This window comes from Centroberyx gerrardi, chromosome 18, assembly GCF_048128805.1.
Source record: "Centroberyx gerrardi isolate f3 chromosome 18, fCenGer3.hap1.cur.20231027, whole genome shotgun sequence".
Taxonomy (NCBI): Eukaryota; Metazoa; Chordata; class Actinopteri; order Beryciformes; family Berycidae; genus Centroberyx; species Centroberyx gerrardi.
The window spans coordinates 18979351-18994859 of NC_136014.1; the positions used below are offsets into that span (position 1 = coordinate 18979351).

Here is a 15509-nt window from a genome sequence, read left to right on the forward strand (position 1 = left end):
TTTATAGCTTTTTAATTTACTGCACTGCCACCAGTGCAACAATAGTCCTTAAATACTCTTGTTTAACTTTATTCAGACAATATATTTGATCAGTGTTACTAAGATGCGGGCATAATGGACTTCACACAACCACAAACCTTCAGGAACCACTGTGTGTCACCCAACTGTAGGCCTATTCCTGATGCATTATTTCAGTATAGCCTATTCCTTACTGTAATAGTTTATCAACACAAATAATCTAAAAAAAACAATTAAAGACTGAATTTTATTGGCCAGGAAGATGTCATAATCACAAGCTGCATATACACTCCACTGTATTTTCTGTGTAATGTCTATTTTACTGAAAAAAACGACAACTGTACACTTCAGTTTAGTTGAGTTTAGATTTCTTTTGTTGCAGTGATGAAACATAGAAGCAAACTGATGAAAACATTGCGCAAAACAGTCTGATGATAAACAGAAAGGGGAGATACACTGCTCTGTAGGCTATCATAAGTACAATTTTGAAAGCCCACTGGTTTAGCCTACAATAAAACTTGTTTCCCACTCTGGTGATTTAAACCTGTGTCCTCTGTGGTCCTGATCACACTTTGCTACGTTTTCCGTTCCAGAGATTTGCAGTTCTGAAAACACTTCTTGAGTTTATTGTTAAAGAAAAAAAGCGATGGTCTGTACAGAAAACACCTCTAACACATCCAAAATTGTTCTTGATTCACACTTTACTGCTGTTCGTGCACTTTATACTTTTAATTAAAATAATCTCTGTCCTCATTTTTTTTGCATTTGCCCTTTTATAAAAGTTTAATACATTTTAAATAAGGTGCTTTTTACCTTTTTGTCCCCCACACGATGAAATTGTGGCAGGGTGGGGGTGCTTTGTGTTCCAGTGTTTAAACAATTACACTGATTGGCCTAATGGGGGCGCTATAATTGAGGTAAAAAAACTTTAACTCAAAAGCGATATTTCAGACACCACTGGTGATATTTTGCTAACAACTATGGTGTGGAAGTTGTGTTATCCTCGTGTCACAAAGCCACAAAATGCTGAAATGCTAAGTTAAGTAAGGTATGGCTCGCAATCAGTGACGAACTGGGATCAAAAAACGGCCCTGGCATTTGCGAAACAACGGCCCTATTTCCAAACTCAACACCAACCTCAATTGTTAACATGAAAAGCTTGAGATAAAACCATACAGACTGACTAGAATGCAGAACACACACGCAACCGACACACACTACAATCGCTGATGAATGCCGACAACAACGCACACAATACTGTGAGCGGCAGAGCGCTACGTGCAACTAGTAAATTAAGGCACATTCGGCACAAACACAGGCCAGACTTATTAAGCCTCAGTAAATAATAATACAATAGCTCTACCAAAACATGAAAAGAGCACTGCCAGCTGTAAAATTCTGAAATCAAACTCCAACACAGCAAAGTAATATTTGAATTCTTTAGTTGGCTTATTTAACTTCAGTTGTACATGTTTCTCTCTCTCTCTGCTACCGCAACTATATCCGGTCTCCCAGTCTCGCGATTTTTCCAAGCATACTACCACCGTGAACCAAGAGCACGAAACATGAAAAGAGCACTGCCAGCCACAGTGCATATTACAATAGCTCCACCAAAACATGAAAAGAGCACTGCACAGCCACAGTATATAATAATAAATGTGTCTTACCTTCATGTAGTTAGCAAGCTACGAAGGAGTTTGCTTTTCTCTACAACCCTGCTAGCTGAAGCAGTGACATTACTGCTAGCAACACCTGCAGAGGCCCCGGCGGCGGACTATTTCGAAATTATTTTAGCACATTTTTCACCCTCAGCCAGCAGAGCTTTTTTCTCTCTTTTTCTCTGCCCCACCCGTTGGTCGTTTGGTGCCCCGATTAATTTTCTTTTAGCCTGGCGTAATTTTTCTACCGTGTTCTGTCTATCGTATAATACCTCCCATCATCCCTTGTCATTTCCACTAGCTAACGTTGCGTTGCGTAGCAACGAGTTGATCGCGAGAAAATGCGTGTGTACTTATTAAAAAGTACAAATATATGAGGGCAAATATAAAATGTTTTGGGCCGCTGAAATAAGTTATTTTCAATGAAAATCAAAAACTCAAAGACAAAATTATTTCGTTTTTCTTTTTTTCTTTTCTTTTTTAGATAAATGTAATAATCCATTCTGAGTGGCCCAAGCGGCCCATAGTCTGGCGGCCCTTCTGGCATTTGCCCACCTTGCCAGATGGCCAGTCCGTCACTGCTTGCAATTTTTTATTACAGCTTCAAAACCAATCAGAAGCCACCTCAGCAAATAAAGAAATGCTTTATATAGGAACCCTTGAAAGCAAAAATAGTCCATATTAGCATTGGATGTAGGCGATCATTTTACACCCCTATCCTTTTTCACACTGAAAAGGGGCGGGAAGATTTATGTCAAGCTGGCGAGGACAATTAAGTCCTGCATCCGCTTCTAGGGGCAGAAAATCATTGTTGCACTGCTCTCTGTGGGCTGAAACTTTCAACTGTGTTAACACCTCAACCAGTGATGTCAAGGCAGCCTGAAATGCTTTGAAAATTGCTTTAAAATTGTTACCGCCCCCAAGTAGTGATGGGTAATCTGTTATCACAGACACACACCCTTATTTGTTCTCACTCCCCACCCCTCTTTTTTGCATCTTGTAAAAGTGTGTGCTAGGCGGAGACTGTCTGAAAACAGTGTGTTCACACATTATTTAAACTCAAATGTGATTTCTCAAACACCACTGGTCCAGTTTTGACAAAACTTGGAAGGATGTTCATTCCACATCTTGGCACTGTGTTCTAGCGTTAAAAAAAAAAATATAGATTGGCCTGATGGGGACACTATAATTAAAGGTCAAAATTTAAAACTCTGAAAAGCCATAACTGCTGCATGACCGGTCCGATTTTGCTGAAACTTGGAGGGATGATGCATCTTGTTACTGATTGGCCTAAGGTGTCAAGGGGGGGATGATGTTTACTTATCAAAACTAGATTTTTACACCAGTAACTTCACTCCAACTCAAGTCAAATTTCAGCAAAGTAACGTTTCTACTTGTGTGGGATATTTGTATAGCCTTTCCACCTCTGTGCCTACCTGTGTGTTTGTGCTCACCTAGTATGTTTATGCTTCAAAAACACATTTCCATGTAGTAACTTACTTGTGCCACAAGAGTGTGATCACACTACATATCACAACACCAGGGCGCAAGATCTCATTTTCTCATTCCATGACACACACACACACACACACACACACACACACACACAATCCATTCACTTTGCATACGGTGCCAGTATTTTACATAAAATTCAATAATGGGGAACTTATGTGAATCTTTGAACGAGGCATGTCCATAAGTCTTGTCTGTAATCAAAAATATGCCAGTCTTGACCACCGGGGGAAAATTCCCCAAAACCATAAAGCTTTGCAATAAATGAGAGCTGACAAGAGAGCCTTACCTCCACTTCTGTCTCCATGGAAACTTGCCTCAATGGTCATTCTGTGGATATGGATGATATAGGCCACGGAACACACAGCTCTGCATCAATCCGCTTAATAGCCTACTTCAATCGACCTTCTCTAAAATGGTGTGTGAACGCCATAACCGCAGAATTCATTTGATTCATTTCACTGGCAGGAAATTAAAGGCCTACCTCACATTGACCAGGATGTGCTTTTGAATTCATGTGTAACCCCTTTCTTTATCACAGTGGAAAAAAAAACATCTTTAAAATTCAACTGGTATGACAGAAAGTGATTTGCAGACTGGTGCGCAGCAGATGGCCGCTTCTTCCACGGTGAGATGTGAACAGACATAATGGCGTGTTATCTAAGGCATGTCGCTACCTTTGAGTCTCACTCTCAGTAACTGAGTAGTATGATGCCCCCTAAAGATGTAGAGAATGCACACTTTTCTCTCCCCCCCCCCTTTCTTTGCTGTAGTTGCATAGCAACAGAGGAGCTGCTAGCTCCAGTTGTGTTGGTGGTGGGAGCGCGCAGCACGGGGAGGCACTGGCTCGTGATTAAGCCTGTCTCGGCTTCAATTATGAATGGGCTTCCACTGCCACATGGCTCCAAAATGGCAGCACTCAGATTGATAAGGCATTAAGGAACTCTATGGTACACTTAACTCTTTTACTTCTTTCCCTGAGGGGCATGCAGAGTTTGACTTTAATCAGAAGTATTGGACTTAGATGATTAGAGGAAGTAAATGAATAATTAACTGGTGGAAGAGGCCTGGTTATGATAAGACCCTTGTTGATGGGAATATGTGAGGTTAATGATTGGGGTCAGTCTTGAGAGCAAATTAAAGGCTCTCCAGTCTCACAAAGCTAGCACTTTACCAGTAAATGGGGGTAACTGTGTATGGAAGTGTTGTGTCTTATGTTGAGGCGGCAACCTGAAGGGGGATGAGAAGGGGTGACATCTTCCTTGTTGACACAAAATATTAAGTCTTTGCCATATTTAACTATACATTTTAGTAGGAAAAATTGGTTAAATGAGATTAAAAACACAAATTCTATATGTAGGATCTTATTTGATCCAAGTGTTTTAAAAATACAGCCAAACTAATCTTCTGCAACTTGTATTTTTTATTATTGCAACCAACTGGAAGACAATACATCACATAAACATCATTGTAGTTTTTCAGAAAAATGGAAAACAAAATAAAACAACATTTATATATTTTTTTTGCCACGGTATTGGACAACGTTGATATTTACATGTAGTGATGAAATAGTTTGAAATCGTTCTTTGGCAATATGATTGCACAATAAGGAGAGAATTGAACATTTACTGAAAAACCAACACCTGGGTGCACTCTGCATCACATCTCACAGATCAATAATAGTTTTGCATTTTGACATCTCTAACCTATGGCTTTCAAATACTCAGCTCATACAGTCACCAGAAATAACGGCAGTATTGTAGGTATTTTTGTCAGAGAGAAAACAAAACACAAAATGAAAACGCTCATAAAAACATCAACAAATAAAATGGCAACCATTTTATAGAGCGCTGCACTATATGTTTGGCAGGTTTGAAAGAAACACTTGTTTTGGGGGGCATTTTCAGGCAGTGAAGTGTATTTCTTTTGATTTAAATGTCCTACTTTTGTGTGTTGCTCTGTTTTTCCAGGACTCGTGGGTCAGTAGTTCATCTTTCCTGCATGTCACTGAGTGAGTCAGAGGAAAAAAGGTGGTTGCTAAAGCAACACATTCTCTCCTCGACATGCCTCTTGCCGACTGAACACATTATTAGTCACCACAACAGTGGTTTGTTACTGCAAATACAGCAGAGTGCTTGACCTGGGCTGCGGGAGCACTCAAGACAGATATCAGACGACAGACGGATGGCACACAACAAGGACACAGACAGCGTCTCCTTGAGCCTTTTTTACGTCGGCATGGATACCATACAAAATGCAAAGCCAGTGATGCATGCTACAGGTGGCAAAAGACTGTACCAATGGATGGGACATTCGAGAAATGTCTGCGTTTGTTTGCCTGCTTGGCTCACTGACAATCACTCAGCGTCTATTCAGCTTCAACAAAACCTTGCCTGACTCCGCTGCTACACCATTGCACATAATCTCCAACCAAACCCAGCCCATGTTTCCTCCTACGAAGATGTTTTTCCATTCAGTTGATCCAGCTGCACTGTATTTTATATGTACTGTATCTCTGGAAGTTAGGGAAGGAAATAATACTTTAATGCATTCTTGTTATAGCTTAAGCATACCAAATAGTGGCAGTGCAATAATTGTAACATATCAGTTTTGACACAAAGAGTGTCAAAACTCACTACTGCCCCTGTCAATTTCAATCAAGTCAGTTTTCCATGACCATAGGTGAGATACACATACACACTTGTACAGTGAGTCTAATACATAACCTTTAGCAAAAAGGTTTAAAAACTCAGATCTCCAGGTTTGGCCCTTGAGATAAATATGTGTTAGATTGTGTGCGAGATTCACACCCACAATGGCAAGTCAACCCTTTCAGTCCAATTAAAGAGTTAACAATATGGAGGTGTAAATAAGAAAACACTTTTTTTCATTTAAACCATCTCCTCCATTCCTCTCTCTTTTCTATTCTTCCCAAGCGGCCTTTTTGGAGATATGAGGTTCCTTCAGGACAAACAACAAATGCAGTTTCCCATGCCCAGCTGTTCCATACATTTACACTGATCAATGCCGATGGAAAATAAGGACACATATACATTTACATAGAGGAGAAATTAACAATACTGTTATAAATAAAGACAAGAAACATTCTGTCAAAACATGTCAGAGACATGACAACAGAGGTATTGAGGGCAGGCAGGCAGGCACAATGTTAAAGGGTGTGTGTTCCTGGACACGCAAACTCACACACTCTACAGACATGTTTTGAAATAACACTGGGATTAACATTGAACACCTATATCACTGTACAGGCAGAAGAAGACTGAAGCTCGCCCCTAAGAGGTGATTCAGCTGGCCTATGTAGCTTGAACTGAAGCCCAGAGGTGGCACCCTTGGGCCCCCATTTGCAGAGTGATCCCCCACATTCCTCCCTGAAGATGTGTCTTTGAAAGCCCGCTCAGGAAAAAAACACAACATCAATTAAAAAGGATTCAAAATAAAAATTGAAACATAATCAAGGGTATAAGAATTGGCGGCAAAACTTTTTTTTTCTTTCCTCTAGGATCAAGGTTTATATGAAAATAAGTCATGCTTCATGCTAAATACATTGTTTATCTTACATGATCTTTGAATAAAAAAGATTTGCTTTTTATCTTATTTACAAGCACCCATGCAATATAACTGAGAAAGTCCTGCAGGTCAAATTGCTTCAATTAAGAAAGGAAAAAAATAAAATATTTTCTAACCTTTTTACAGAGTTGTCCACACGGGACAAATTGCTTATATCTTTATGAGGGTAGAGTGAGGGTAAACAGATACGAACAGAAATCTAAACCCACAGTTTATGTATATAGTTCTTTGACGTTGTAAAATGAATAGGCAGGTGTGGTAGCTACTGGTAGCTACTATATCTATACCAGGTGTCTACGTCTATGGACAGAAGTACTGGAAAAGTTTTAGGGACGTTTACATTATGCAACAACAACAACAAAATGAAGGAGATATTGCCTCAGACCCGGCACACTATCCATCTCTATGGTGATAAACATGACCATGTTTTTTTTTTTCGTTTTTTTTTTAATATAACTATTCTTAAATACTATGAGTGCTCTTGAAATAAACCATGTCTTTACCCATGATGCATCTATTATAAGTGGCGTAAAATAATCTGAAGTGCATGAATATATCACATTGGGTTTTACAATTATTTTGACACTTAAGGTCATTGTCTCTACTCTAGCTCTCTGACTTTACTATGCCTTCTGCTTTATTTTTGTTAGCTGTCATATCGGCTACATGGAGCAACCTGGTCGCTTATCTTTGGCACAGTCTCACATTTGTGCTCGTGGATGTAGAGAGTGATGCTAGTGAGCGGCCAAGAGCGCTCTAAGTCTGTTAAATAGGCTTGTCTCATTGGCTCAGCTTTCTTGCTGGCATCACTGCAAGATTGCTACAGATTCACATATAAACAAACAGATAAGACAAACAGCCATCTTCTGTTCATATACGCTCCGCAATGTGACTCAGTTTTGTCATGTCCAACTCGTCCAAATTAGTGACAAAACATGCTTTTTATGGCTTTCATCCCCTTTTAAACAACAAAAACAACAAAGACGCATGAGAATTACCCATTGATGTTAGTGTTGCTGAACATGTAGGAAAACAGAGATTTTTGATATTGCCACAAATAAGTAGGATTCACCTAATGCCCTGCAGATAGATAGAGATAGAGGGAGATGAGAAGTGTCCGTTGAGACTAATGCTTTAGTAACGTTACCTGTTGGCCTGTGTTTGTGCATGTGTCCATGTGTGTGTGTGTGTATCATACTGCATGTGTCTGTATGTGTTTGCATGACTATGTACTTTATGTACGTCTATGTATATGTGTGTTTGTCCGTGCATGTGTGTGTGTCTTAGTTTCTCAGGGCCTCTTTCTGCTCCTTCTGGCCCTTGGCGGTGCGGTTTGTGATGTTGTTGAGGCAGGCTCTGACCCCCGCCAGGTGGAGCAGTGACCCCGCCGCCTCCTTCATCTCCTCGTCGTCGCTCTCCGGCGGCTTCTCCACCGCCGCCGCCGCGCGCCGCTTCTTCAGCGGCAGCGTGTCGCTAATGGCCCTCATTCGGTTTTTGGTCCAGGGCAAACTGCTTCCCGCCAGCGTCCCCGCTCCCACCCCCGAAACACGTCTCTGTCCCCGTGCGGGCTGCTGGGAAACGTAGGTGGCGCCGGCCGTGGTGACGTGCGAATCCAGCGGGATCTCCCGCGGCTCGGGTTTGACGTCCGATTGGATCTCTACGGCGATGATGTCGTCATCGTCCAGCGGGGAGGAGGGGGCGGGGACCTGGGAGGAGCACAGCCTGCTGGGGGATTTGGCGGTGCTGTAGGTGTGGTCGTCCTGGAGGTCCTCGCCGCAGGGTGGAGGGGAGTAGCAGGATGGGCTGTCCTCTCCTCGGCTTAGATAATCTCCCAGGGCCGATCTGTACGAAGCAAGGACACAGAGCGGGAGAGAAAATTGTTACTCCTGCTGTCAGACCGCTAGCCAGGTGGCCTGCCTGGATGTGCTGCACTCCACTGAAGCCTGCTCCATTTTGGTATGCCTTTGGCAGTTAGCATCCGTTGGCCAGAAAGCAAAAAAGTTTAGGTGATAATCTATCACACTCAAATAGTCCCCCAGGCCTGATCTGCATAATTCTGCTGTCAGATTCAAACCTGGTATCTCCAGAGCGTCAGCCTTTTAGGAATGAGGAAAAGCAGCCTCATTTTGAGATTGCCGCCTATGCATTTTTTAAATGATACAGTGCTTTTTGAGTAGGTTTCATGGTCCCTAGGGTCCTGGAACTTGCTCAGCACATAAAGGACCTTGTAAAGTTTCAAGTCAGAACAACATCACAGAATGACGCTTCTGCAGTGAAGCTATTTAACCATTTTACACATTTATACATCAGCTACAGTTCTTACACATTAAATCACCGTGCATTTTTTGCCCGTTAGTTAAAAGATACTTTTCTCTGTAAGACATTAAGGACATTAAGGTTTTCTGACACTCTATAAATCAAAAGCAGCTGCAGCAGGCTGCCCTGTCCCCTGGACATCTTCTCCTTTCAGAATGAAAGGGTTAGCATATTAATATCTTATAAGAAAAACATGCACCCCTCACAGTGATCAAATATTCACTGCATACCTTTAGTGAGCCTTTGGGTATGTTTAATTCATTATGCGGTGTGGGCCATCATACTCTTATGCTCCTGTGATGGATGTGCATGTCCATGCATGCTCCCAATGTTCTTTGAATCATGAGGCTTCTCACACTAATAAACTTGTGTTTGTGTGTGTATGTGTGTGTGTGTGTGTGTGTGTGTGTGTGTGTGCGTGTGCATATGTCTGTGTGAGACCGTTATATAAACACACCTGGATAAAATGTTCTGAACTGAGGGGAGTGTGTGAACGCCTTTGACTCTCAAACACAATAAAGATGTGATTATGTAAACTACGAGTGGAAAATTCTTGTGTCTGATGGTGTGTCTGTTTTGTGTGTGTGTGTGTTTGTGTGTGTGTGCGTGTGTGTTTGTGTGTGTGTTTGTAGGCTACTGTATGTGTGTGTGTGGGTGTGTCTGAGTGTTTGTGTGTGAGGGAATGTGTTTGTGTAGGGAAAATCCTGACTGACATAATTATATGGTTGAGGGCAAAAGGAAGGCAAAAGTTTACCAACCTTATGGCCGAGGTTCTGCTCCCCACAGGGCTTATGGGTAGGGGTCTTATGACAGGAAACAGCCCCTGGCTCCTGACGCGGGCGCCATTTTGGATCACACCACGAGGAACTGGAGAGAGAGCAGCAGACACAAGAACTTACACCGAGATACACGCAGATCCACGCCAGTCGCCACACTGATCCACACCCACAACAGACATACTGTTGTGTGCAGTACTCACAACACACACATACACACACACACACCTAGGGGACACGCACAGAAATGCACACAACAGCAAACATGGAATGCACACGCAGAAAAAAATCAGTTTCAAAGTTAAGACTGAAAAAGGAAGGAAACACTGAGGAAGCTCCTCAAAAATACAATCAGACCTCGACAAGACGTGGGAGCAGCTCGATGAGCATTCACTGGCCGTCTGAGAAGGCCGACAGGGCAGTATTGATGAGCAAGGCAAGGTTAAATTGAGCGGGAAAGCGTCATAAATGAGTTAAGGCCGCTGCGAATCATTCAATTACCAACGACCGCTGGGCTCGGCTGAATCCAGCCTGTCTGATGCTGTGGGCTGAACAGCAGGCAGTTGGAGCTTAAAGGAGAATACCACACAATTTAACAATTCGTATACATCATTCCTGTGGTCAAGGATCGTCCAATTAACATGTGAATATGAACCATGCTCTCCCAAAGCCACAAAGCAGAGAGCTTGTGATGCCATCAAGATGCCATAGCATAAAGTCCACTTTGGAATAAAAACAAACATTAAGGACCTCCAAATAATCCATTGTTTCTAATGCAGCTTCAGATTTTCCATCTTAATGTTATCACAGGCTGGAGTCTCAATTCTCTGGTTTCCAGCTTTGGGGAACAGCTGCCCATATTCACAAAGACTGACTGGACTGTCATAGACCATGAGGATGATGCATATGATTTCTTAGATTGACTGCAGTTCCTCTTTGTTGCACCAGCTGTGAATTGTTTTGCATGTGTGTGTGTATCTGTGATGAATATTTGAGAAAACATGGCTGGAACACCGCGCAGCTCACTCTGCCTGACTTACACAGCTCTCTGACCTTTCTTAACAGAAGAGAAGAGAAGAGAAGAGAAGAGAAGAGGAGAGAAGAGAAGAGAAGAGAAGAGAAGAGAAGAGAAGAGAAGAGAAGAGAAGAGAAGAGAAGAGAAGAGAAGAGTAGTGCGCGTCTATCTGAGCCAAAAGCTCTAGTTATTCAAGGCTGGCTGCTCACCACAGCCGTCCCACTTCACTAAAACAGCTGTCATTTTCATCTCTGGGGTCAGTTTGCATTTCACAAATGATGACCTGCTGTTTGCTTTGTCTGCCGCAGAGGCATTTTTTAAGGTGCAAATGCTAAAAGTGTTCATTTCCACCGCATCGCCACGGCTGAAAGAGACCCTATTTAAAGCTTTTCATGCGCCGGTTTTAAGTCCCGGTCCATAAATTTGTGATTGATGTCGTGCGGAGACTTTTAAGCCCAATAAGAAATGTATATTCGCCCCGGGAACTGCGAGCTCATTGAAACATACTCTTGTCATGACGGGACCTCCCCCCCCCCTCCCCCCCCGAAAAACTCCCTGCAACTCACAAGTACTGAACTGTAATAGATCTGTTTGTCATTTGTCATTGTTGCTGTGTGTCTGTAGCCGTTTTCGTAGCTGGCTGTGTCCACAGTAATCTTATTGACTCCAGTTAGTGTGGGTCTGCCCCTGATATCTCCAGCTCTGCTCTCCATAACCTTATAAGTAAGTCCCTGCACAGAGTCTCTTTTGTAATCTTGATCACTCGCTGCATGCTTGTGTGTGTGTGCATGTGTGCGTAGTGCATTAGGTCTCCCCGGGTTGACATGCACGCCCGCCAACCCCCCCCCTCCCCCTCCCCCTCGTCCTCCTCCTCCTCCTCCCCACCTCTTGCTCCAGTCAGGCTTTGGGTTGCCATAGCAACGGCTCCCCTTCCACATGCCACAGAGTGGTAGATCATGCATCAGCAGAGAGAGTGATAGAGAGAGAGAGGGAGGGAGCGAGAGAGAGAGAGAGAGCGAGGAGAGGGAGAGGAAATACCAAGCTCTGTTTGACATGGCCTCTCATAGCATAGCGACACGCTCCCGACCACCACTGTTTACCCTAGATACACACACACACCCCGCTAGCACAAGTACAGACAACTCTCCTCTCTTCTCCCCCGTGTGTGTGTGTGTGTGTATATCTCCGTGTCTTCACCTCCTTCCTTTGCTCTTCCACTTTCCCATCCCCTCTCTTTGTCTTTCTCATTCTGTTCTCTCTCTCGATTCTCTCCGTGTTGATTTTCTCGCTCTCTCTCCCTCGCTTCCTCTCTTCTTCTATCAATCTCACTGTCATGCTATGTATAGTGGTGACTCATATCTTCCAACTTAGCATGCACGCCGTCTCCGCAAGGTAAAAAACCCTGGGACATATGCTGAGGAGGTGAGGTGACGGACTAAGCTGGGAGAGAGCGGGCAGGCAGCGCTCCCAAAAAGCCCATCCTCGCTCGCTGAGATTGAGCAATACATTTTACGAGCTCAGAGCAATAAAAAAAAAAAAAAAAAAACGCACCCGCTCAGTAGCAGAGAGCAGAATGCACCGAGGAAGAAAAAAAAAACTGTAAACACTGAGAAGAGGCATGAGAAAGACAGTGGGGTGCGTATGTCTGTCTGCACGTCTGCCTCTGTCTCTTTTCCTATGTCGGGTCAGCCGGTCTGCCTTTCTGTCTGCTTCCTACGCCTTCGCCCGCCGCCTGTCTCCCTGCCTGCCTGTTTTCCAGGGCGAGCGAAGCCCTCAGCTCCCTCCCTCTCCGCTCTCATGTGCCGTACACACTCAGCCTCCTCTGCTCTCCTGTTAAATGAGTTCCACATGGCCCTGCAGGCTGCAGGCTCCGCGCGGCCAGAGGAGGAGCGGAACAGACACACACACACACACACACACACCTACACTCACTCACTGAACTCACACACACAGTCCAGAGCCAGAGGTTCAAAGGTCACTCCCAGCAGACCTTGAGAAAGCAACCGTTTCAAAGTGGCCTCTCGCTCAGTCAAAACACCCCCTGTCTATCTGCCTGCCTGGCTGCCGTGTGTTAAACTGAATATAGAGGCTGAGGGCAGGACTCATAGTAATGTTGTCTGGCTGACTGACTGTCTGACTGACTGTCTGACTGACTGTCTGACTGACTGTCTGACTGACTGTATGACTGACTGGCTGACTGACTGTCTGACTGACTGTATGACTGACTGTCTGACTGACTGTCTGACTGACTGGCTGACTGACTGGCTGACTGACTGGCTGACTGTATTGCTGGTGGGCTGAGATGCTTTCAGATTAACTGGATGTCTAACTGGCTTGTCTTTCTAACTGTTTATCTCTCTGGTTGAGTGTCTAACTGGCTGGCTGACTGGCTTGACTTGGCTATGACTTAATGACGCTTTTGCAGTGACGTCTTTGAGTTGTATTAAAACGCCTACCGCTGTCTAGTATGCACCTTTTAAAAAGCTCTGATGGGCGTCTAAGCCTCGTCCTCGTCTGCCATCTGAGCAGGTGAGGGTTTACTGTACAGGCCGAGTCGCAGGGTAATAATTACTGAGTAGAAGTAAGTCAAACAAACAGACATAAACCCAATATCTGTTTGAATCTTCAAAGTGATTGCGCTGTACTATAAACACTGCGATTAAACATAACAGCTAGTCGATTTTTGGATGGATAATTCATTCGCAGCTGACGTGGAAATGAAGATTCCGAGATGATAACGCTGAAATAAAACAAATTATGGTCCTTTTTTTTTCCTTTAATGATAGCAGGTAACTTAAGTGCTTGGGTAATAAAATAATAACACTTACACAGAGTGGGTCGTCTATAATTTAGAGCTATTGAATGATGAACTTCGGCGGGACGGGGTGATGGGTTGGGTTAAGGACACGGCTGCTAGGCATGGCCCTGTATTCATCCTGAGCGAGTGTGGGCCACAGGGAGAGGAAGGCTTCAGCCCGCATCAGCTCAGCGTGGAGCGGGTCTGAAAGCTCTGGGATTGGGAAATGGAAGTAATAACGGATGGCTCTAACAGCCTCAACCTCACTACCTCTGTCTCTCTCCTTCTCTTCCTCTCTCTCTCTCTGTCCAGCAGTCCCCCTCTTCCCCCCTTTCCCTCCCTTACTCTGACTTTGCCTCTGGCTCGCTCTTTCTTGCCTCTTTCCTCCTCTCGCCTCTTAAATATGATGCCAATCCTTTCCGAATCTCTCCTCTCAAACACATATTACACACACAAAAAAAAAAAAACGTTTTCCTTCTCCGTGTCTCTCCCCTCTCTCCCTGTCACCTTTGTGCTCCAAGTCGGCATCTGACGGCCTTTCCCTCCTCCTCCTCCTCCTCCTCCTCCCTCCTATCTCCCTCTCCATTTATCTATTCATCTATCCATCCATCTGTCCAGCTGGCCAGCCATCCAGACACATCACTCTCAGACAGAGTGAGTGTGTGTGTGTCTAGAGGGAGTCCAGGTTTTCAGACACTCTCTCCAACCTCGGCTCCTTGACCATTACTACTCCATTATCAGCAGCGATGGAGGGCGCGCCGCAGACGCCTAATGTATCCATTTCCCCCTCCATTTAGGACTCGGCAGCCCAGCGAGCTCCCGGAGTGCTCCCTGATTGGGATTGAATGTCCATTTAAACTGCCGTCCGGCCACCAGGGAGAAGAGGAGAGGAAGAGGAGGAGGAGGAGAGGAGAGGAGAGGAATAGAGGTGAGGAGAGGAGATGAGAGCAGAAGAAGAGAAAAGAGTAGAAGAAAGGAAGAGGAGAGGAATAGAGGAGAGAGGTGAGGTGAGGAGACAAGAAGAAGAAGAAGAAGAGAGGAGAATAGAGGGCATTAGAGGAGAGGAGTGGAAGAAGAGAGGAGAAGAATAGAGGAGAAGAAAAAGAGAAGGGACTAGAGGGAAAAAGACAGAGTGGGAGCGAGGGTGAGAAAGAGTGAATGTGTGTTTGTGTGTGTGTGTGTGTTGAATTGAATGAGGAAGGGAAGGCAGTGGGGTTGCTCCTGATTTTCTATCCCTCTCTTTCTCTATTGCTTTTTTTTTTTTTTTTTTTTTGTTAAACTTTCAAATACGCCTCCTCGGAAAAGCATCCTCCTCTGGCGCGGAGCCAAGTGTCAGAACTCGGCACTCTCAGTATTCTCAAGGTGCGCTTCTAAAAAGAGGGATTTGGAATTGAGATGATTGGAGTTGGCACATCCATAGAGGGAAGAGGGGGGAGGCGAGACGGGAGGAGAGAGGGAGAGAGTGAGAGAGAGAAACAGACAGGGTGAGAGAGAGAGAGAGAAAGGGAGAGAGAGAGAGAGAGAGAGAGAGAAAGACAGGCGGGAGATCACACACAAACAAGACTCCGCGAGGCGAAACGGTACCTTGTAGGAGAACTCCTCCGTTCTTTCTGAAGAGGGGACTCCCCGACCACAGTGGAGGACTGGAAAGAGAGAGAGAGAGAGATAGAGAGAGAGAGAGAGAGAGAGGACACTGGTCAATCATTTGATCATGTTGCAGCAGCCAACCAGCCCTGCAGGCTTCGTCGCGAGGCAGATAGCAAGGCAGGAATTTGAGCCCATAAGCCAGTGCTTCTGATTATAGTGATTAGATTCCCGGGTGTCCCACT

The 15509-nt window shown here is 44.3% G+C and overlaps 1 protein-coding gene across 2 annotated transcripts in view; it reads right to left on the reverse strand.

Moving 5' to 3' along the window:
- Positions 1-4593: 4593 nt before the first annotated feature.
- The window catches only part of ches1 (checkpoint suppressor 1), a 48311-nt gene continuing 37395 nt past the window's right edge, over positions 4594-15509 (reverse strand). For both annotated transcript variants that reach the window (XM_071924909.2, XM_071924910.2), the window contains exons 4-6: positions 15265-15323; positions 9851-9959; positions 4594-8618 (exon numbers count right to left, since the gene is read on the reverse strand). In XM_071924909.2, the coding sequence (XP_071781010.1) occupies positions 8060-8618; positions 9851-9959; positions 15265-15323 (727 nt within the window). In that variant the 3' untranslated portion in view covers positions 4594-8059. The remainder of the gene's footprint in view (positions 8619-9850; positions 9960-15264; positions 15324-15509) is intronic.